Source organism: Genypterus blacodes, unplaced genomic scaffold (genome assembly GCF_046128005.1).
Source record: "Genypterus blacodes isolate CSIRO-AG114 ecotype Tasmania unplaced genomic scaffold, CSIRO-AGI_Gbla_v1 ptg000059l_1, whole genome shotgun sequence".
NCBI classification, from domain to species: Eukaryota; Metazoa; Chordata; class Actinopteri; order Ophidiiformes; family Ophidiidae; genus Genypterus; species Genypterus blacodes.
In genome coordinates this window covers 379,833-403,120 of record NW_027466871.1, presented here as the reverse complement: position 1 = coordinate 403,120, position 23,288 = coordinate 379,833, and the positions used below count along the sequence as shown (strand labels likewise).

Sequence of the window (23,288 nt, the reverse complement as noted above, 5' to 3'; positions counted from 1 at the left end):
AAAGTTACTATGCTACGCACTCTCAATTTGTGTAGAGCAGATTCTTGAACATTAAATCGGGAAATTTACGTTATAAGAACTGAAAAAAAATCCCAGACGAACATAAAACATATACATGAATATCTGGGCGGAAAAATTCATACACTTATCGGCGTATTTATTTTTGTGTGTGTTTGATTCCCTTACGTATGTTGCGAAACATCACATCCCAACTTATCTGACGTTTACTAACAGCTGAGTTGCCACATTCGGCATATTTAAGTGAAATGGTAGCACTTCTAAGCGTGCTAAAAGAACTTTTAGGAAGATTGTAAACGGCAGAAAAGTTCACGAAAGAACAACGGAGCAAGTTGATTTTATACGCTACGATGTGTGCTTTGATTATTGATTTTTATAATGGTACGTCGGTAACTTTAGCTCATAGCAAAATAATGGCGGCGTTTTCCTGTTCGAATGTATCCAACAAACGAGGCAACCAAAGACAACTTTGAAGCGGGAAAGAGAGTTTACACGTTATGGAATAATGGTTACCGACTGTAGACGCGTTTAAACAGCTATGAACCCGCTGCCAATGGCGGACAAAGCTGCGGAGGTTTAAGTAGCCGCCAGCTTTGGAAATATGTCAACGTTAGCAAAGAGGCTAATCGGAAAGATGTCAGTCTGAATGTATGAAGCACAAGCCAGCGAAAGTTGGTGTCAGCTGGAGTAACGCTGCAACTTCTCCATTGGTAAACAAATACCATACGCGCTCTGGTTTCGATGGCTAGTTTGTAAACAACTCGCCTTCTTGTTTACACCGCTGACGGAGTTAAAACCACTCACTGCAGGAGGAAAAACCTGGTTTCTCGATGAAAGAGAATACAATGAAACCCAGACGCGCTCAGAGGCGGAACGGAGCCAGTATACAAGGTAATGTTGTTGTTTACAGACGGGTTTGAATTCACCTCGATTCATTCATGGTTTCTGACTAATATTGAAAACAATCTGCTAATCTAAGTCTTGTTTTTCTTCAAGTCTGCTTTAGTCTACAACTTTATACAGTTTATGCCAAAGTAAAGATGGGTGAAAGGGACGCATTATTTTGCTCTAAGCTGTAAACACAAATAGTTGACGTTTTTAAGTAGTATTACCTAAAGCAATGAGTAAAGAAGTTGTTGATTTATTTTCTATTCTGTATCTCAACTCATCACTTGTGTGAGCAGAAATGGTCTCAATGAACAATATTGATCAGCCATTGCATTCCTGTCAGATTTGGGGAATTGGACTCTTTTTCTAACACTAATACTTTTCTTTCTAGGAAAAGCTGTTGATGCTATTGACAAGTCAACATTGAGACAGGTTGGGCCCACGATACCTGTGTCCTGTCCTGCACGTGTCAAACCTTTTGCTGGGAAAGTGTTTTACCTGGACCTGCCATCAAACCGGAAAGCACAGGCACTGGAGAATGACATCAAAGAACTGGGAGGGGTGAGATGAAAACACATATGGCCTTGATTGCTCTTTTGATGTTGTCCACAGTGTTATTTAATTTTAAGTTGAAGACATGGTCACATCAGAAATCAGATTGTTAAAGTTAATTTCTTTCAGCAAGCTTTCCTGCAGACTTTGTCTTTCTTTGGTATTCAATTGTATCGACTATTAAGTTACCTTATAGGTGGAAAGGGGTACTTTGGGTACTTTGCCTCCTGGCGCTCTGTATTTGGTCTGTATGTATGATTTGACGCCTCTTTTAGAGTTTAGGTAAAGATTCAGTTGATGTTTCTAGTTGAAGCTTCATGTGAGAAATTTGAACTCACTGAATCCAGAAGAGTCTTCAAAATTAAATCTGATTTTTACAAATTTCCATCTTCTGCATCCTCCTGCACTTGATGAAGACTGAATATTTCCTTATTACAAGCATTTCACAGAGCTCTTGTGTTAACGCTACACTACTACTATTTCATTATGATGATATGCGATGATCATATATTCTGCATGTTGCACTTCACTGTGTTATAGAATGATTAGTGATATCTGCCTTCCGGAACACTTTTTCCCACTCATCTGTCATTCAGACTGTTGAGAAGTTTTTCAGTAAAGAGATTAAATATCTGGTGTCCAACAAGAGGGAAGCCAAATATGTGCAGTGCCTCAGGCAGGACTCTCCTGTCCCCAGCCCTGAGTCTGGACAGAGTTCACCTCACCCTCGCTCAAACCCTCAGCGGCCTGGAAGCCAGAAGGACGATATTAAAAGCAGGACCCTGGGACAAATGGACACAGTGAGTTTCACTATCGCTTATCTCACATCTCACAAGTGCTCCCCCTGTCCAGATGGTTTTTCCAAATACAATTTAATGTCACAAATGTTTCTCTGCTTATTTTCATCCTTTTTTGCAAGATTTTGTTTATTTTGTTTATTCAGACATCTGTGTTTTTGTCTGCTGCTTTGCAGGCTGTTACTAGTCGAGGGAAGTCTTTGGTTGAGCGAGTAGTGAAAGAGCAGGTTTGTTTAATCAGCACTAATGAGTTTACATCTAAATGGTATTTTTTGCTTTCCTGTGCTAAGAGCCTCTAGTTTGTTTTTTAGGAGAGGTTACAAATGAACAAGATTCTGTCAAATGCTCTGGAGTGGGGTGTGAAAATCCTCTACATAGATGGTATGTTCTATAAGTCATGTCCATCTTATTACATTACATTCACTAATGTACATGAGTTAGTTTTTTGTGCTTGAAGTTGTGATTTAGTTGTCTTTTTTGTATTCTTTCAGATGTAATGGCATATGTTGAAAAGAAGAAAAAGGCTCTGACCTACCACTCTACTGTAACCACAGCTTTAAAAAGTGTATGTTTACACATTTCAAGTTTTTATTTAGAACTTTATCAGTCATCATTGTCTGTAATTGCTTATTTTGTCATTGTTAGGCCAAAGCAGTTTCCACAGTAAAGCAAGGCTTTCAGAAATGCAAAGGTAAATGCAACCTGATGGCGCTGGAGTAATTACTTTATTTTCATCCCCAATCCTGAGTGCTTTGCGACTACATGCTTAGGTTTAATGCTCTACTCTGTGTTGTTTGCAGGTGGGCGGATCAGTAAACCTTTTATAAAGGTTGAGGATTCATGCAGGTAAATACCAGTGGTTTAAAAGAAGCTGACATCTCCATCACCTTACTGCCTTTGCATTGTTCACAGCAAGTGACCTTACCTTTCTTTCTCAGGCATTACCGTCCAATCTATCTCACTATGCCAAACTTGCCCGAGTTCAACCTGAAAACAGTTCCTCCTGGCAGTCCATTCTGTGCAGACGACAAGGATCCTCCTGGGAACAGACCGAGGCGACAAAGGTACAACAGTTCTTATCTGCTAGGATATTTAGGTGTGGACTTCATATAACTGATACATCATCTCCAGAACAATCACTAATCAATTTAATATATTTTTATCCCTGTAACCCCATGCATACACTATTTACCTCAAGTTCAAATGTAACATTCGGTGGCAAAATACATTTTGATTTGTGGACCCACAAAAGGTGTGTCGGCCAGCTAACCAAGACAGACAAACTGTCTTCTGTTTTGTGTGATGCTATTTGGGGCACAGGGGCATGAGAGCCTCAGCCAGCGAGGAAAGAGTCCACGGTCGAGCGAAGAAGAGCCGAGACAAGAAACGAGGAGGCTACTGCGAGTGCTGCATGCTCAAATATGACAAGCTGACAACGGTGAGTTTTCTCAGGTTTGTTTTCCCTTCATGTAATGTAGTAATACATAGTAATAGGATGTTTATGCCCACACACCGATAACAAAATGATTGAGATCCATGTCTCTAGAGAGCAACTGCTGTTTTTCTGTAATGATTTGAGGAATAGTTGCCTTTTTATACAAATGTTTAAGAAATGATTGTGGACAATTATCTATTTATCTTAATGCATCATATAGATTGAATCTTAATAGAAGAGTCAGTCTGAGGTTATAGTGCAATTCTGACTTGTGTTAATGTTGTGAATTTAGTTAAAAAGCTATTTTATTATTAATATTCTATAAAAAAATTCTGATCTATATAGGGGGGGCGCGAAAGAAAAAGTTTGGGAACCACTGATCTAACCTGAATCTGCTACTTGAGCAGGTGAAAAGTAACATGCTTCTGCTGTGTTGTTCATGTTGCTCTGATTAGATTTAAGCCGTGGTAATGCTCTGTTGCTAAATAATTTCCCTTTTTGCTCACTGATTGGTAAGTGCCGCTTTGTGTATTTGGTGGAGATCTGCAACTAACGATCAATAATGTAACTTCAGCATCTTCAGAGTGAACGTCACAAGGCTTTCTCAAGGAGTAATGAGTATATGGTGGTTGATAGACTGATGTCAGCTATGTGTTGCAACTTTGTCCACATCAAAACTAAAAACAACATGTAAGTACATTTATGGTTATGGAAACCTGCAAATACATTTCCATGAATAAAATTTGAGGTCAATCTTTGATGGTGTTTTAGTGCATGTCTAAATGTTTTGTTCAATCCCATTAGACCAAAGTGCAGCATGTCATCTGTGGTCATTTCTACGGCGCCACATTGGAAAACGGACCCAACGGGAGCTGTTGAAGCTTCAGAGACTATTAACGATGAGAAGCTTGCACACCAAGCTGCTGATGGATGTGAGGACCTTTATTCCGGACACCCTATAAAAATGAGTTCGTTCTCTGGTTCTGCTCCTTTGGACCACAGAGACGGCAACAGAAGGAACTCTTGCACAGGCTCTGGCCAATCCAAACACAAATCTCTTGCACGGAAACATCCTCCCAGACAGGATTCTGTGACTTTTTGCAATACTAAAACTGAACTGCCCATGGCTGAAACAGCCCCCTCTACAGAGGAGCACCCTGCCTCTTCTTCAGCCATTCCTTTCAGAGTTAATCAGGTAGACCCAGTTGGTCACAGAACTCACACGGACACGAATGACTCAGTCTCACACTTCCACAGTGTGGACATACAGAATGAATTTCCCTTCCAAAGCCTTGATGTTAAATCAGGCCAACAGGATGGGATTCACAACAGCCTGGATTGTTCACTGGAGGAGACTAACCAGGAGCAAAATGTGTTGGTAGAGGAAGTGACTGGTGTCTCAGAAAAGGGAGGAGGAAGTTCTACAGGAAGCCTCTCCCCGGCCGGGGTTATACAGAGGAGGGTCAGAGTTTCCAAACACAAACGAAGAAAATTGGACAGAGTGGCGATATGTCAAGAACATTTAAAGCCAAATGACGATCCAGATAACTCCACAATGAAGCTCGGGCAGCTTTTTCAGTCGAATGATGACATGGACTTGGAATTTCGGGGGTTTGATGATGAAGGAAGGGTTACATGATTTCTATGGACCAACTGGATTATTGACAATTTACCTCTACCAGAACAATACCACTTGCAGTAGCTTGGACGTGGCAGCCCAACATATTGTGGGTGATTCTGGATTTAAGAAGCAAGATTAATTGTTAGGGAAATTCTCTAATGCTGGTTTATTTAATTTTAGATGGGTGGGATTTTTGACCTCAGTTTATTTTATTTCAACTTAACGGCAGCTCAATATGAAACTCAAAAGGAGTCAAATCTCTATTGTAAATATAATATGTGAACAATTAAAATGTCTCCGATCACATTTCTTCTGATGTAAGAGTAAATCCAAAATGCTTTCCTGGAGGTTTTTGAAAATCAATTTTCCCAATTACATCCCTATTACAAATTGCATCTTTCGTTGTCCAACCTCGATCTCAATTGTGTCAAAGATTTAAAGCCCTTAATTTGTTTAGTTTGGGTTAGGGGTATTGGGGTAATTACTAAAATACAGAAGAGAAATGTGGCATAATGTGTTTTTAAGGGGAAAGTTGTATCACAGAAACATGGTCCCCAATTACCCATGATCAATCACCAGAGAGAACTTTAGCACATGTATTGATTGAGAAGGCCTGTGCTGCAAATAGATTCACTCGAAGACTGAAACAGGATCCGCGCAAGATCGTGTGGTTTATAAATAAATCCCCTGGCATGCAAATGAAGAAGTGATGCTGTAACTCTTCTTCCTAAATTTCGCTCGTATTTCGAATTTGAACAAATTTCCCCGAAACCTAATCGCAACTCCATGTTTGTCTCACTTAGGGTGATTTTAATTTTAAGCTTGCAATTTTCTCAGGTTAACTTCTTGGTTCTTAGACAACATTTTTGGAGTAAATGATGAATTAGCATGAATTACCTATTTTTACATACCTTATCGTCGTATTTCATAAATAAATGATAAGATGAAGAAATATTCCATGCATATTAAAATCCCACAAACAAGGAAACCTTCACAGTAGAGGGTTTTGTTGCTTCCCTGATTTGTCATTATGAATATAGATTCCTCCTGGACTTAACTTAACTTGTAGTAAAGAAAAAGCAAACGTGAATGTTGTGCTGCTTCTAACAGTTGAGGACTACGTTCAACCGTTGAACCACTTCCTGAGGCATTCTCTATTGATTGAATGGCCTCTGCCTCTGCTTGGGCGTGAACTCGTTGGTTTTCTTTTGTGTACACACTGATAGAACCTGGTGCATGTGTCCAAGTCCAACCTGTGGACACTGCTGAAAACCTCAACATCATCATAACCCTGTAGAAACACGGTGGAAAGAGCTATTGGGGACAGCATTCTCATTGGTGGTAAGATTGACCTATGAATCAATGCAGGTATTACACAAATAGAAAAGAGTCGTGTTGCTCTTGTGTCACATATTTTATTAAGTAGGATCCATGTCCCCACTTTTAGAATCAATCAAATGTATTTGCCTTTTGTAACTGGCATGAACTGGTCAGTACTGCTGAAGTTCACACAACACTGTCTTAAAACAGACGAAGTATATTAACATACAAAACTTGACCAAACTTACAAACAAAACAAAATACATAACCCAAAAAAATAACAACATTGACAACACTTGTTAATCAATGTATTGTATTTGCTGTTCAGTCACTCAGTAGCCTTCATATCATTACTCGGTCATGACTAGCATAGCTAGGCTAACCTATTAATCTTCATCCACTAGAATCACATTAACAATCTTTCAAATGACCAAGTATCCACTTGAACACACTAACAAATACTACCAAGTCCTGTAATTACACGTCACTCACTGAAAAGACTATGGCCCCTCAAAACCCATGGTTCCACACAGGCATCATATGCCTCATCACCATCGGTGACACCACAACTAGTGCTCCCACCTGGGATGGCCAATAGTGTTCCGACAGGCAGGTCAGGATGGGCACCAGGGTGATCAAGGCTACTGTCACGAGGTGCAGCATAGTCGGCCATGTTGGTCAGTCCAGACACCACACAGCAGCTCAGGCCGCTGCGAGAAAACCCCATTCTACTAACGTCAGACCACTCACCAGTGTTGACATCATACGACTCAACTTTTGAGATGTAGCTGTAGCCACTAAAGCCCCCAATAACAAAGAGGCGGCCATCGAACACCTCAATTCCAAAGTTGCTGCGGGGGATCTGCATGGGGGTCACCGACTGCCAGGAGTCAGTGTGGGGGTTGTAGGCCTCTGCAATGTTCAGACGAGTGCCTCCACTCTTACCGCCAACCTGTGGAAAGAAAGGTAATATAAAAGTCAACTTATTATGATCAGAAGAAATATTTTTGTTTTGCAGAGTTGTGTACTCAACATCCTTGTAAGGCAGTTCTCCTGAAAAGTTCTCCAGATTAAGGTTTACTGATTTACGAACATGTATGATCTTGAAAGGGTCACTGTTGGGAAACCACTATCAGCCTAATGCTACGTGAGACCACTTTAAACATGAATGTCAGCTGAGTTACATTACGTACCGCAAAGAGTTGGTCTTCCAAAGCAACAACGCCAAGCCCACAACGGCCGATGCTCATGGGCGCAATCTTAGTCCACTGGTTGGTTTCTGGGCTGTAATATTCACCTGAGGACAGGTTTTCTTCTCCACTGAAGCCACCACAGATGTACACCTGAGGAGGAATACAGGAAACATTGTTGGCAAGCTAATTAAATGATATACTGCAAGATCCTGGACAAATTACCCTGATATGAAGTATACACCTACCTTTTCCTGAAACGTTGTGCAGCTGGCCTGGCTCCTTCGGTCATGCATAGATGCGATCCTCATCCATTGGTTGGTCTCTGGGTCGTAACATTCGGCAGTGTTGAGTCTATTCCTTCTATCATATCCTCCTATGGCGTAGATGTGCCCATTCAGTACAGTTATGCTAACGTAGCAGCGCAGTGTTTTCATTGACGCCACCTGGTGCCATGTGTGGTTGGCCAGGTCAAACCTGTGTACACTGCTGAGAAACTCAACCCCATCATGGCCACCAACACAGTAGACAGAGCCATTGAGGAAAACTGCACCCTGGTTAGAGCGAGGTGCCTCCTCAGTGTTGGTCACGTTGACCCAGCGGTCAGTGCAGATATCGTACGCCTCGATGGCATTGATTGGAATATTGTTTTTGATCCGGCCTCCAATGGCCAAAAGGATGCTGGCAGGCAGGCGAGGACGGGCTAAAGGGTGATAGATACCAGGGGAGTAGACAATGGCATCATTGAGCAAGGTTTCTGCAGTTTTGACAGTGTCCTGGCACTCTGTGTCGCACATCACCATCATGTTGTTTCTCACATTCGTCATAAAGTAATCAGGGGTCATCAAGGCCAGCCGGACCTGGAGAGAGACAAGACAAATGTAAGAAATTAAATGGAAATCTTGAAATGATCTTGGGCTTGACTCAGGTGGTCTTTACTACAGCCCAGATCACACAGGATAAGAGCCTCAGCTAAATGCTGAAGATGTAACTGAAGAGACACGGTTCACTTACATTTGGCAAAATCTGGGAGATGTATGTTGTGCGTTCCTCAGGTGAATGGTCCATCCAACGTAGAATGGCCTCAAATACTGTCATCTCGTCCTTTGCCAAGAGTTTGTCTGTCTCAATGAGTTTAAGCAGCTGCTGTACAGAGAGCTTCAGGAACTCAGAGGAGGCACAAACCTCTGTAAAGTGCTGCGTGATCAAGTGGAACGCATCATCGTTCAGTGTGGGACAGAAAAAGGTCTCTGTAAACTGCCAGATGTCGATGCAGTTCTCCTTGGAGAGGTGCTCCCTCATGAACCTGAGGCAGGCGTCCATGAGGCCTGTGACTTTAAAAAAGTCACAAGCTATATAAAGCTCCTCCACATTCGTGTGGTTCACTTCTTCAGAGCCGATGTATGCAAACTCAATAATGAGTCGCATTATTTCAGGTGACACCTGGTCGATCTCATACACCTGATCCACTGTAGATGACCAACGGGTAAAGAGAGACCTGTGGGACAAAAAGACCACAAATCATCTCATTTCACAATAACATTATTCAAAGAGTATATCGAAATAATTTTAACCTATCTAAAATCTATAACTTAAATCATCTTCAAATGATCTTCCTATCTAACACTGCAATATAGTAAGCACACTAGAAGTATAAACTTGAAAAGTAAAGTTCTAAATATTACATTCACATTAATCAGCATCTCATTAATAGACAACAGACTCACCTGAAGTACTCGCTGCAGCCAGAGAGGATGACCCTGTGGATGTGAAAGTCCTCATTCTGAACTCTGATGACAGCGTCACAGAGTTCTTCTTTCAGACGGAGTTCATTAAACACAAAAGGTGAACCGTGAGCCATGTTTTTGCAACCCCAATGAGAAACAAGATGACAAACTCTGTTGGTCAGATGCTATATATGCCTCTGCTGTCACGTCTTTCTTGACATCAATATAAAGATCTCTATGGCAACACAAAACATTAGGCTCATATGACATCATGGCTCCATGAGAAGTCCTGGAGAGAGGGGGGGGGGGGGGGTTTATGCGTTTCATCTCATCTCATCTCATCTCATACAGTTGTGGTCAAAAGTTTACATACACTCGTAAAGAACATGTACAGTATGTCATGGCAGTCTTGCGTCTCCAATAGTTTCTCTAACTCTTATTTTTCTTTGATAGAGTGATTGGAGTTTGGTTCTTTTCTGAAGTTATTATGGGTCTACTGAAAATGTGACAGAATCTGCGGGGTCAAGAGTGCAGAATTGCCATTACAGCGGCCTCTGACCCCATGCAGATGTAAAACACGCTTGACTGTGGACTGTTCCAACAGCTTCTAATTCATTGCAGAACCGCTTTTTGATGGTTCATGCTTGACTCTTGACCATCCAGACCAATTTCCTCTTAGCAGTAGGTGATAGCTTGCGTTTTCTTCCTGATCGTGGCAGGGACACAACTGTGTCATGCACTTTATACTTGGAAATAATTGTTTGCACAGTTGATATTGGGACCTGTAGCTGCTTTGAAATGGCTCCAAGTGACTTTCCTGACTAGTTCAAGTCAATGATCCACTTTTTCAGATCCGTGCTGAGCTCCTTTGAGTTTTGAGCTTTGAGTCCATGTCCAAGTCCATGTCAGAAAGCCAACAGATTTAGCTAAACTACACCGATTCTATCATGAGGAGTGGCCAAAGATTCAACCAGAGGCTTGCCAGAAGCTTGTGGATGGCTACCAAAACAGCCTACCTGAGGTGAAACTGGCCATGGGACATGTAACCAAATATTAGCATTGCTGTATTTTGACCCAGCAGATTCTGTCACATTTTCAGTAGTAGTTTTCAAAGAAGTATGGGCTCCAATCACTCTATCACAGAATAAGAGTTGTAGAAATTATTGAAAACTCAGGACTGCCATGAAATACATGTTCTTTACAAGTGTATGTGTAGTATGTATAGTGTATATAGTTTATTCTGTACATATTCTGTATTGTGTATATATTATAGTACACTTTTGCACTTCTGGTTGGATGCTAACTGCATTTCATTGGCTTGTACCTGTGCTTGCTCATTGACAATAAAGTTGAATCTAATCTAATCTAATCTAATCTAATCTATGTAAACTTCTCACTACAACTGTATGTGCAAATAATTGGAATTATCCTATAATTGTATGCGCAATGTCATGCAAAATGTTTGCTTCAATAAAAACAAATAGCAAAAAAAATAATTGGAGACCGCTTGTGTGAATGGCAATACCATACCTCCAACTGCTTGCAGACTGCCATTTGCATAGGCGCACTAAACCATTTTCCTGACGCACTAAATGGGTTTTAATTTTACTTTATTACATTTAATTTAGTTTAGTTTGTTTTTCATTCGCATTTCCAAAGTCATTTGTATCTTGTAGTAGCGTTTGAATGGAACCACCCTAGTATATCTTGTTAATGACATCATGAGTTGGTAATGACATCATGATTGGAACCACCCTTGCTTCCCCTCTAATGATGACATGAATGATATCACAGTTGGTAATGTCATCATAAATGGGAGCACATTCCTCCAGTCTCATCCAAATTTGCCAGAAACATTATTCAGTGGTCCGGCATACGCATACAGGGCCTTTCATTTCATTTATAGTTTACTTTGCATTACCAAATTGTAGTAGTGGCTGAAAAGAACCACCCCAGCATGTGACAGTAATTAATGACATCATGAGTAGTTAATAACATCATGAGCCGCTATGCAAACCGTTGTCAGGTAAGAATCGCCTCATGTTAAGGCTACTTCATGTACATCAGGCTGGGGTTAGGGAGATGGGTAGGGCTTGCTGTTGAGGATCACATCTTTGTGGTGAGTCATATAGCTCTGCTCACATTCATGTTACAAAAATATTTGGTGATGGTTTCAGTGAAGCCTCCTGCATCAATCAGTTGACTCATATTCTCCTTTCCTACCACAGGTTGAGGTTTCCTACGGGATGTCTGCTCTGAAAAGTGGAGGCCTACCATCCCCTGACCAACTCCACGCAAAGCCCCTGTTCTAACTTTGCCATGGAAGCAATCGATTGCTGCCTCAATGCCAAAGGCCCATTCCCATGCACATTTTTAATAACAACAAAAAATATTTTGAGTAAATGCCAATTTCACTCCTGGTTTTAGAAATGACATGACACTAACATCAACTCACTTGGCTAGTTGACAAAACTTGATGATTGAAAGCAGAGGTAAGGATATCCCCTAAGAACCCTTGACATACATATGATGATGGCGTCACCCCCCCTTTTTCTCCAGGACTTCCCACTGCACCATGATGTCATATCAGCCTAATGCTTTGTTTTGCTGTAAAGATCTTAATATTGATGTCAAGAAAGACGTCACAGCAGGGGCATATATAGCATCTGCCCATTAGAGTTTTGCATTGTGTTTCTCATTGGGATTGCAAACACTTTGTGAATACATGGCTCACTCATCTTTGGTGTTTAACGAGCTACGGCTAAAGGAAGAACTCTGTGACGCCGTCATCAGAGTTCAGAATGAGGACTTCCACATCCACAGGGTCATCCTCTCTGGCTACAGCGAGTACTTCAGGTGAGTCTGTTATTATTAATATTGTTATTATTTATACAACATTTTTCTTGGTATATTTCTTTATTGAACCAAACATTTGACATGACAGTGCGCAGTTTTTCATGTGATGTAATTTTAGATTTATAATATTGTGCTAAAGGAATATTCAGTAGATCTGTGCTTAATAACCATGTGTACTTTTTACTTTCTGTGTGTTTTGTTAAGTACTTGATTTTTATATTTAGAACTTTATATTTCAAGTTTATATTACTTATTTAAATTATTTATATATTATTAACTTAGTATTGTAGTGCAACCAATAACATGTAGATATTTTGATTTATAGATTTAAATATTTAAATGAATGAATACTCTTAAATATATTTTCTTTGTATTTGACATGCACTCTACATACAGAATAACATACTCTAAATTGGTGTTATTATTCATGATAGCATTTATTACACACAATACATTATTATGATTTTGTGCATCATAAAGATGGAAAAAAGTATTGTCAGCATTTTCAGTGAAGTGATTTCAGTTCTTTCTGTCCCGCAGGTCTCTGTTCACCCGCTGGTCACATCCAACGGATCGGGTGTACGAGATCCTCCAGGTGTCACCTGATATAATGCGAGTCATTATTGAGTTTGCATACGTGGGCTCTGAAGAAGTAAACCACCAAAATGTGGAGGAGCTTTATATAGCTTGTGACTTTTTTAAAGTGACAGGCCTCATGGACGCCTGCCTAAGGTTCATGGGGGAGCACCTCTCCAAGGAAAACTGCATTGACATCTGGCAGTTAACAGAGACCTTCATCTGTCCCACACTAAACAGTGACGCTTTCCACTTCATAGTACAGCACTTTACAGAGGTTTGTGCCTCCTCTGAGTTCCTGAAGCTCTCTGTACAGCAGCTGCTTAAACTCATTGAGACAGACCAACTCTTGGCGAAGGACGAGAGGACAGTGTTTGAGGCCATTCTCCGTTGGATCGACCATTCACCCGAGGAACGCACAACATACATCTCCCGGATTTTGCCAAATGTAAGTGAACCGTGTCTCTTCAGTTACATCTTCAGCATTTAGCTGATTCTGTGACAAGATAATTCCAGGATTTCCATTTAATTTCTTACATCTGTTGATACATTTTGTCTCTGCAGATACGGCTGGCCTTGATGACCCCCGATTACTTTATGAAAAAAGTGAGAAACAATAAGATGGTGATGTGCAACATAGAGTGCCAGGACACTGTCAAAACTGCAGAGACCTTGCTCAATGATGGCATTGTCTCCTCTCTTGGTATCTATCACCCTCTGGCCCGTCCACGCCTGCCATCCAGCATCCTTTTTGCCATTGGAGGCTGGATTAGAAACGATATTGCTGTTGCCACCAATGTCATCGAGGCATACGATATCTGCACTGACCGCTGGGTCTACGTCACCGACACTCAGGACGCACCTCGTTCTAACCAGGGTGCAGTTTTCCTCAATGGCTCTCTCTACTGTGTTGGTGGCCATGACGGGGTTGAGCCTCTCAGCAGTGTTCAGAGGTTTGACCTGACAACCCACACATGGCACCAGGTTGCACCAATGAAAACACAACGGTGCTGTGTCAGTATAACTGTACTGAATGGGCGCATCTATGCCATAGGAGGCTATGATATACAGAGTCGCCTCAGCACTGCTGAGTGTTATGACCCAGAGACTGACCAGTGGATGGAGATCGCACCCATGCATGAGCGCAGGAGCCAGGTCAGCTGCACAACATTTCAGGGCAAGGTAGGACTATACCTAATATCAAACTGCTTTATCTATACAGGACCTTCTAGTATTTCATATAATATGCTTGCCAATGACAAGATGAATTGTGTCTCCTGTAATTCTCCTCAGGTGTACATCTGCGGTGGCTACAGTGGGAAGGAATACTTGTCTTCAGCTGAATATTACAGTCCAGAGACCAACCACTGGACTCTGATCGCCCCCATGAGCACCAGCCGTTGTGGGCTTGGTGTAGTTGCATTTGAAGAGCAAATCTATGCGGTACGTAATGTAACTCATGTTGACATTCATATAACAAAAAGACCCCCTGAGACACTCAGTTGTGACATTTGGTACCAATGGTTTCAGGTTGCATCAGACAGACATAGTGGTTTTTCAACAGTGGCCTTTCAATGATCCATGTTGGCAAACCAGTGAATCCTTGATCTGGACTTTAAGCCATAAATTACTATTTCAGGAAGAAGTGTTATTTTGAGCCATCTAACCATTACAGTATATCTGGTTTCTGCTCTACTGTAGATACATTTTATATAAAATCAGGGACACATTGAGGGCAGGGGAACTGTTTTACAAGGGTACAAAGGTTTGCACAAGAAGAAGAAACAAAATAACAAAAATAGCTACCTCAATATCATTTTAATTCAGTAGACTAGTAGACTTCCCCCTTCTTTCTTTACACAGGTTGGCGGTAACAGTGGAGGCACTCGGCTGACCAGTGCAGAGGCCTACAACCCCCGGACTAACTGCTGGCACAGAGTGACCTCCATGCAGAGCCCCCGTAGCAACTTTGGCATTGAAGTTGTAGATGGCCGCCTCTTTGTCATTGGGGGCTTCAATGGCTTCACCAACATCTCAAAAGTAGAGTCTTATGATGTCAACACGGGTGAGTGGTCTGAAGTCAGAAGAATGGGGATCCCCCGCAGTGGCCTGAGCTGCTGTGTGGTGTCCGGACTGACCAACATGGCCGACTATGCTGCACCTCGTGACAGCTGTCTCAGTCACACCTATCTAGACCTGCCTGTCTGAACCTATGGTGTTATGTGTATTTTTGATAATCCGACATACCATTATCGTGCAGCACGGACACAGAGATCACATACTTAGTAAACTATTGCATTCAAAATGCAGATGTTCATGGCACACTGATGCCGCCACAATGATTGGCATCAACCAGGTGAACGTACAATGTTTTGTTAACAATTGGCTTAAGAAAATCAATACAGTAGATGATACCTGTACAATGGCTAATCAGGGGGGTTGGCATCGTAATCAGTGCACTTGCAAGTAAGATCATATGGTATGAGCATACCACATCCATAGGCCTACTCAAACTTTAAAGCAGTCAACACATTTTCCCTGAAACATGTTAATGGTTTACTTTATGACAACGTTACGGAACAAATCGAGAAGGGAGCTGACCAGCATTCTGGGCGGAAACAACAACATGCCTCAATGTCATCTCATTTAGTGAATGGCAAAGTATGTTACCATCATACAAGGTGCTCCTAAATCCTCAAGATTAATTTAAGAAATGTTTTTCTATGATGGTAAACAACCGATTGTGTTTTTCATTAATTAAATGAATGTTAACGATAGGGAAAAGAAGAGCAAAGCAGCCCATTTCTATCAAGATGAAGCACCAGAGTCGATGGTGTCTTTCCTAATAGTCTAAAGCATTCAATACAGGGATATCCTCAAATCAAACAACATTTAACTGGAACACCAAAAGTGCCAAGCAGATGGCTCCTCTTGGATTGATGAAACTCTCTTCAGCCTCCTGATTCAATGAGCTCGCCACTGCGCTATTCAAAATGCGCACCCATCTCTCCTTGCAAAACATCAATAACACTAAGATAATCTCCCAAACTTTTTTGTCTGTGCCGCTCTGTCCAAAAGTTTCTCTTACTCCAAACAAAGTTTCTTCTTGAGTGCGTCTTTTGCCTGAACAGCTGGGGCGTGTCACATCCTTGCTGGAGGCTGGAGTGGGTGCGCAGAGATCCCATAGCGCAGCAAAATCATTCTCTGTGTGCAGTTTGTTGATACATTCCAATGCGCTGTTCACAAGTGTAACCGTAACTAAGACGTCCACATCTCCAGTTTGTAGCAATCTGTTTAGCAGCTCGAAAGTTGCCAACACAACTAAGAGTGCAGCAAGACTAAAGCTACTGTACATTGTAGTCTTCTCCACCTTGATCAACATTGTCCCTATATAGGAGAAACTCTTAAGCACAACAGTAACAATTGCCCAATAGCCGGTTCACCTCTGGTCAATTATATCTTTATCAATCATTCCTGCTTGACTTGACTGCTAACTAGAAAAAACATCCCAGAGCTAGCAACTGGAATCACACGAAGTTACAGGTAAATTGCATAACTTTATTTTTTCAGGTGGGTGGAGTAGTGCTAGTTAGTGACTTTTGACTAGCACTTCTGTGAGCGGGCCCAGACGTATTTTTTTTATTTGATATCGTTCACTAAGTAAAGTTAAGATTATCCTTTAGTATTCATTATTTGACAACCCTCCATTGAATTATTTTTGAGTTATTTTTGTTCCCTTGTGGTTATTTTGATCATGGTTAACTTTGACTGCAACCTATATTACTGGCTTGTCAAACAGGGTGCTAGTGTAGTGTCCTAGGAGGAGTAAGTCACCCTTCCTTGTCTGTTTGAAGACATTGTAGTGCAAACTTCAGGTGTACTGACCAGATCATGCAAGTTACTAAATTCAAATCTATTTTATTGATTCTACAGGTGGGTGCGTGGATCCTTTCAGCTGTGTGTGCAGGTTTGACCTGGCCACAAGCACATGGCACCAGGTTTAATCAACGATTACATGCCGCTGCTATGTCATCATAACGGAACTCAATGGTTTCCTCTATGCCATCAGAGGCTATGATGGATGTCCCTGACTCAGGACCAACCAGTTGACAAAGATTCCACCTATGCATGTTAACAGTGGTGCTGGTTGCACAACATTTCAGGAAGGAGGGAAAGGTGAGTGTATGCCAATAATCAAAACAAAGAAATGACCAAGATGAGAGATGAGGATGCAACTGCAAGTGTTGCTAAAATATGACAAGCTCATAAGAGTTTTGTTAGGTTTGTAAAGTTTGTTAAGTAAAAGCTGTCAACACAATACTCTGCTGTGATGTAGTGATTTCTAATCTCATATACATAACTGTAGAGTGTGTACGTTTGTAATGAGTTTGCAATGAGTACCATTCATCCAGTTGCCTCAAAACTTGCCAAAAACATTATTCAGGGGCCAAGTATATGCAATGGTACTTTTTTTTGCATAGACATTGCAGTTTTATTTTTTATTAGCACTACCAAATTATAGTGCGAGACAAGAATTGAACCACCCTTACTGATTTCATAGTTTTTAATGGAATCATGATTGGAACTGCAATTCCCATAATGACATCATGCTCTGAATATCATGAATGCAACCGCAAAACCTCATAATGACATCATTTATGTCACAGTTGTTAATGACAACATAAACAGAACAGCAAGATAACAATTTGCATCATGCTGCTCCTACATGACTTTGTTGACAACATTGATCAGATCGTTAGCGTAGACATACCTGAGCCAGAGCTGTATAAGCTGGTGTCGTAGTTATAACTCTGTACTACATATATGCACTATATAAGGTGCTTTTATCCAAAGCACTTTACAATGACCTCATATTCACCCTTTCACACTGAATGGCCACATTGATGGCAGAGGCATACCATGCAAGGAGCTTGCACTGTAGGAGCAGTTAGGGGTTCAGTGTCTTGCTCAACAACACTTCAACCGGAGGAACCCGGAATCGAACCCGCAGGGACTGCTCATGCCCCACAGTCCCTGTGGGACAGCCAACCTTGCTGTCCATACAGAAGGCCAGCAGATTATTGTCTCCAGAGACGGCCTTGCAAAGGAGGCCCAGACATTGCTAGCCTTCTGCAAGCAAAACAGGAGCTACCCTGAGGCAAGGTAATATCTGTACATTGAGATTCCAGGGCACTACATGTGGAATGAGTCAACTGTGTTGGAAAAAAAGTTCAGAGGCAGGACATATTCCCAAGATGTTAGGAAAGATGTACGCATGTCAGTTGTCCAGGGAGAGAGACTACTGAAGTTGTTACAGGCTCACACCCATGGGCACACAGAGCCATGGGGATCTTAATATGTCTGAGGGCAATAAGTGTAAGACTTGTCAAAGAGACAGCTCAAACCATAGGGTTGTTTCAGGATGACGGATTATGGATTGCTGCTATGCTATCATCCGCCACTGTTGCCAACCCTTAGAGCCCTGGGATCCCTTTGAAAGATTCAGGGTCCAGCTCAGTGAGGATCTGTCCAAGAGCAGGCCAATGCACATGATACACAAGAGATGATGTAGACATGGGGTCCACTGCTTTAATATTTTGTGTCTGAATAGAACTCTGACCGACCTGTTGTAGTCTGACAGCCATTACGGTGGCCTGACCCCAAAATCTAGATAATGTAGGAGCAACAGTCATGCTGCATGGGAACCTGCAAGCAGGTCCTGATCAAACTCTAAAGTATGGCACCAGGATGGTTTGGTGATCACAGTGGGATTGAGTGAAATATTGCAGTTGGGGCAAACGGGGGTAAAAGAATCTTCCTGCCAAGGCTTCTTTACTACGTCTGAAAGGATGGGCTTCTCCTCACCCTTGTCAGGCGACAGTTCCCTGTCGGGCTGGCTTTCTCAGTAACCATAACAAAGGTCAGGGTCAAGATAATGATTGAGTTGGCATCTTACTTCCTCAGCTGAGTTACTGTCATAATCAGATAGGTTAGCTGAAAATCTTCCTTGTATGTATTGACAATTCAAAACAACTGCTGCTATTGTACGATAAGTTGGAAGCAATCTATTGCTGTGCATAGGGAATGAATTTGTTTAATTCGGCGTGGATGAACCTCATCAGAAAGCAAAGGCAGGGAAAGACATGAGATGAGATGATGATGGCATCATCCCTCCCTCTCAGGAAACCCTGCGCAACCATGATGTCATATCAGCCCAATGCTTTGTGTTGCCATAGAGATCTTTATATTGATGTCAAGAAAGACGTGACAGCAGAGGCATATATAGCATCTGACCATCAGCCTTTCTCAGCGTGTTTCTCCTTTGGATTGCAAACACTTTTTGAAGACATGACTCATGGTTCATCATCAGTGTTTAACGAGCTCCGGCTGCAGCAAGAACTCTGTGACGCCGTCATCAGAGTTCAGAATAAGGACTTTCACGTCCACAGGATCATCCTCTCTGGCTATAGCGAGTACTTCAGGTGAGTCTCTTGTCTATAAATAGGATTCTGATGAATGTGAACGTTATACAATACTAATGATATAATGTATTGCAGTATTCATATACCAGATTTGACAGTTTTTCATGTGATTTGATTTTTGGCTTGTAATATTGGGCATAAGGGACGTACAGCAGTCTCCCTACATTAGTGCTGTGCTTAACATCCAAATGTATTTTTCCTTTGTTAGCATGTTTAGTTAAGTATTATACTTTTATTAGAACTTGTCCAACAACATATTAACATTTTAGTTCATAGATTCTAAAGGGTTAAAATGATTTCAGTATACTCTTTCTGTCCCACAGGTCTCTCTTTACCCGCTGGTCACATCCAGCTGATCGGGTGTACCAGATCGACCAGGTGTCACCTGCAATAATGCGAGTCATTATTGAGTTTGCATACATGGGCTCTGAAGAAGTGAACCAGCAGAATGTGGAGGAGCTTTATATAGCTTGTGACTTTTTTAAAGTGATAGGACTCATGGAAGCCTGCTGCAGGTTCATGGGGGAGCACCTCTCCAAGAAGAACTGCATCGACATCTGGCAGTTAACAGAGACCTTCTTCTGTCCCACACTAAACAATGATGCGTTCAACTTGATTGTACAGCACTTTACAGAGGTTTGTGCCTCCTCTGAGTTCCTGAAGCTCTCTGTACAGCAGCTGCTTAAACTCATTGAGACCGACCAACTCCTGGTGAGGGACGAGAGGACAGTGTTTGAGGCCATTCTCCGCTGGATCAACCATTCACCTGAGGAACGCAAAACATACATCTCCCAGATTTTGCCAAAGGTAAGTGAACCATGTTACGTTTTCAGCATTTACTGTGACTGTTGACTGTGACTGATCTGGGCTGTAGTAAAGACCACCATGTTCAAGATTTCCATTTTTATCTCCATTTAATGTGTCTTGTCTCTCTGCAGGTCCGGCTGGCCTTGATGACCCCTGACTACTTTATTACAAATGTGAGAGACAACAAGATGGTGAGGTGCAACATAGAGTGCCAGGACACTGTCAAAACTGCAGAGACCTTGCTCAATGATGGCATTGTCTCCTCCCTTGGTATCTATCACCCTCTGGCCCGTCCACGCCTGCCATCCAGCATCCTTTTTGCCATTGGAGGCTGGATCAAAAACGATGTTGCCCTTGCCAATATTGCCATTGAGGCATACGATATCTGCACTGACCGCTGGGTCAACGTCACCAACACTGAGGAGGCACGTCGTTCTAACCATGGTGCAGTTTTCCTCAACGGCTCTGTCTACTGTGTTGGTGGCCACTACGGAGTTGAGCCTCTCAGCAGTGTTCACAGGTTTGACCTGGCCACCCACACATGGCACCAGGTGGCGTCAATGAAAACACGGCGGTGCTGTGTCAGCATAGCTACACTGAATGGGCGTATCTATGCCATAGGAGGCTATGATATACAAAGTCGCCTCAGCACTGCTGATTGTTATGACCCAGAGACCAACCAGTGGAGAAGTATTGCACCTATGCATGACCGCAGGAGCCAGGCCAGCTGCACAACATTTCAGGGCAAGGTAGGAGCATACCTAATATCAAACTGCTTTATTTATCCATCTTTTCAGTATTTAATTTAATTACATTGCCAATGAAAAGATGACTTATGTCTCCTGTAATTCTCCTCAGGTGTACATCTGTGGTGGCTACAGTGGGACCGAGTTCCTGTCTTCAGCTGAAAATTATTGCCCAGAGACCAACCAGTGGACTCTGATCGCCCCCATGAGCACCAGCCGTTGTGGGCTTGGTGTAGTTGCATTTGAAGAGCAAATCTATGCGGTACGTAAAGTAACAGGTGACATTTACATTACACAAAGTGGTTTCATATAGTATTTGACAGTAGTATACCAATAGTGACGATTTAATGGTCACCAATGTTTTTATAACTCAGTCGACTCATTCTGCCTTTCTTTCCACAGGTTGGTGGTAACAGTGGAGGCACTCGTCTGGACATTGCAGAGGTGTACAACCCCCAGACTGATTCCTGGCAATTAGTGACCCCTATGCAGATCCCCCGTAGCAACTTTGGAATTGAGGTGGTCGATGGCCGCCTCTTTGTCATTGGGGGCTTCAATGGCTTCAGCTACATCTCAAACGTTGAAACATATGATATCAACACTGGTGAGTGGTCTGAAGCCACAAGCATGGGGTTCTCCCGCAGCGGCCTGAGCTGCTGTGTGGTGTCCGGACTGTCCAACATGGCCGACTATGCTGCGCCTCGTGACAGCAGTCCTGATGACTTTAGGGCCTATCCAGACCTGCCTGTTGGAACCCTATTGGCCATTGGAGGTGGGAGCACTAGTTGTCCTAGTGGTGTCACCAATGGTGTTGAGGCACATGATTCCCATGTGGCACCATAGATTTTGATTGGCTACATTGTTTTTATTTGAGATTGTTCACTTAGTAAAGTTTAGATTATCCATTATTATTCATTATTTGATAACCCCTGAGTGAATTAATTTTTTTACTTATTTTTGTTCCTGTGTGGTTATTTTGATTCAATTTGGACTCGCTGCAACCTGTACTACTAGCATGTCACACAGGGGGTGCTGGGGAATCATTTTTGTCCAGATTTGTGTTTGGTTGTCAGTCTGGCCATATCACTGGTGATGAGAGGAGGAAGCCGCCCTTCCTTGTCTGTTTTAAGACAATGACAATTGTGTGAACTTCAGTAGTGCTGAAGTACAGTCAAGTGCTTTCTATTTTCAAAATGTCATATTAAGTGTGACAGTGTCCGAAAATATTAAACAAACGTGTGCTGATAACAGTGGTGCATTATAATCAAACCTTAAGTGCTATTTATACAAATAATTGATACATCACTATATATCTGCAATGTTCATTAATGCCTTTTGCTGACTGTGATTATACGATATCTTTGATCTCGGGGGGTTTGAAATGAAATTAGAATTCAATCAAGTATAAGATGAACTTTCTATAGTCAGTCAATATGGTCTTGAATAGAAAGTAATGTTGTGGCCACACAGGATGATGATGATGATGGTGATGATAATGCAGACACTACCACTGCAGAGGTATTTACTATCATGTATAATGACAGTATACTTTATGCATACATATAAACAACAGTCACACTCCTTAACTTTGAACATTTTCCTGTGTGAAGTGTGAACACAAGTACATGTAATTAAACTCTGATTCTGGACAATAGTTTAAACAAAGAAATGAATTTACAAAGAGAAACAAGAGAAACCTCTATGCTAATGAGATGCGGCTCATCTGAATATGTATCATGTTATGGTTTGTTCCCCATTGCTGATGTAAGAAAACGGTACCAAGTCAAGGGTAAAAGCTCCCAGAGCTGTTATGACAAACGGCCGAGTGAGTCCCGGTGTTTCAGGGTCTGATTTGTAGAGTAATGGCGCTCCTGCAGTAATTTCACATGGGTAAACGGGAAGAAGGCGGTGTTTTATATCAATTCCGCCGGATCCCATTTCCACTGCTCATATTTATGAGGCGTTTCTGCAGTGAGACGCTGGATGGTGATGTGTTTTAAGGAGGTGTCCCCAGTCCTCTCCTCTCCATCCCTTCCACCTCCTACTCCTCCTCTCCATCCCTTCCACCTCCTACTCCTCCCCCCGCCCTCCCTCCCTCTCCACCGTGCTCATCCGCTGGGTCTCTGTGCGCTCAGACGCGCTCGGCGTTCACAGTCGCAAGGACCCCGATGGCCCCCAATCAGAGGCGCTGCGCGATCCAGACGACCAGCCGCGGCTCCAAGCTCCCCTAGCGAAGGCAGGACCTTGCACGCCTGCCGCCGGAATACCGCATT

General features: G+C 42.2%; 4 protein-coding genes across 4 annotated transcripts; 3 read left to right on the top strand and 1 right to left on the bottom strand.

Annotated features, from left to right (window-relative positions):
* The first annotated feature begins 89 nt into the window (after nt 1-89).
* On the top strand, nt 90-5,615 carry dbf4 (DBF4-CDC7 kinase regulatory subunit). Its single transcript, XM_076153917.1, has 12 exons — nt 90-909; nt 1,298-1,467; nt 2,055-2,258; nt 2,432-2,482; nt 2,567-2,636; nt 2,747-2,820; nt 2,901-2,946; nt 3,056-3,101; nt 3,194-3,319; nt 3,576-3,693; nt 4,265-4,380; nt 4,495-5,615. Exons 1-12 carry the CDS (start codon nt 849-851, stop codon nt 5,327-5,329), a joined length of 1,917 nt encoding a protein of 638 aa, XP_076010032.1. The 5' UTR covers nt 90-848; the 3' UTR covers nt 5,330-5,615.
* Nucleotides 5,616-7,115: 1,500 nt separating this feature from the next.
* Nucleotides 7,116-9,682, bottom strand: LOC143003180 (kelch-like protein 10). Its single transcript, XM_076153691.1, has 5 exons — nt 9,549-9,682; nt 8,836-9,319; nt 8,070-8,681; nt 7,825-7,974; nt 7,116-7,583 (listed from the first exon to the last, which is right to left on the bottom strand). Exons 1-5 carry the CDS (start codon nt 9,680-9,682, stop codon nt 7,116-7,118), a joined length of 1,848 nt encoding a protein of 615 aa, XP_076009806.1.
* A 2,591-nt stretch (nt 9,683-12,273) lies between these two features.
* LOC143003179 (kelch-like protein 10) lies at nt 12,274-15,188 on the top strand. Its single transcript, XM_076153689.1, has 5 exons — nt 12,274-12,404; nt 12,945-13,428; nt 13,545-14,162; nt 14,274-14,423; nt 14,844-15,188. Exons 1-5 carry the CDS (start codon nt 12,274-12,276, stop codon nt 15,186-15,188), a joined length of 1,728 nt encoding a protein of 575 aa, XP_076009804.1.
* A 4,140-nt stretch (nt 15,189-19,328) lies between these two features.
* Nucleotides 19,329-23,246, top strand: LOC143003178 (kelch-like protein 10). Its single transcript, XM_076153688.1, has 6 exons — nt 19,329-19,462; nt 19,786-20,269; nt 20,401-21,018; nt 21,128-21,277; nt 21,418-21,831; nt 23,151-23,246. The coding sequence occupies exons 1-6, from the start codon at nt 19,329-19,331 to the stop codon at nt 23,244-23,246; spliced, it is 1,896 nt and encodes a 631-aa protein (XP_076009803.1).
* The last annotated feature ends 42 nt before the right edge of the window (nt 23,247-23,288 follow it).

Bases quoted from the DNA above. Each gene is read 5' to 3' on its own strand.
- LOC143003179 (XM_076153689.1), top strand. From the start codon at position 12,274: ATGGCTCACTCATCTTTGGTGTTTAACGAGCTACGGCTAAAGGAAGAA. The intron at 12,405-12,944 runs GTGAGTCTGTTA...TCTGTCCCGCAG, and splicing joins GGCTACAGCGAGTACTTCAG to GTCTCTGTTCACCCGCTGGT. The intron at 14,424-14,843 runs GTACGTAATGTA...TTCTTTACACAG, and splicing joins TTGAAGAGCAAATCTATGCG to GTTGGCGGTAACAGTGGAGG.
- dbf4 (XM_076153917.1), top strand. From the start codon at position 849: ATGAAAGAGAATACAATGAAACCCAGACGCGCTCAGAGGCGGAACGGA. The intron at 1,468-2,054 runs GTGAGATGAAAA...TCTGTCATTCAG, and splicing joins ACATCAAAGAACTGGGAGGG to ACTGTTGAGAAGTTTTTCAG. The intron at 3,694-4,264 runs GTGAGTTTTCTC...ATGTAACTTCAG, and splicing joins AATATGACAAGCTGACAACG to CATCTTCAGAGTGAACGTCA.
- LOC143003180 (XM_076153691.1), bottom strand. From the start codon at position 9,682: ATGGCTCACGGTTCACCTTTTGTGTTTAATGAACTCCGTCTGAAAGAA. The intron at 9,320-9,548 runs GTGAGTCTGTTG...TTTGTCCCACAG, and splicing joins GGCTGCAGCGAGTACTTCAG to GTCTCTCTTTACCCGTTGGT. The intron at 7,975-8,069 runs GTAGGTGTATAC...ATTCCTCCTCAG, and splicing joins GCACAACGTTTCAGGAAAAG to GTGTACATCTGTGGTGGCTT.
- LOC143003178 (XM_076153688.1), top strand. From the start codon at position 19,329: ATGACTCATGGTTCATCATCAGTGTTTAACGAGCTCCGGCTGCAGCAA. The intron at 19,463-19,785 runs GTGAGTCTCTTG...TCTGTCCCACAG, and splicing joins GGCTATAGCGAGTACTTCAG to GTCTCTCTTTACCCGCTGGT. The intron at 21,019-21,127 runs GTAGGAGCATAC...AATTCTCCTCAG, and splicing joins GCACAACATTTCAGGGCAAG to GTGTACATCTGTGGTGGCTA.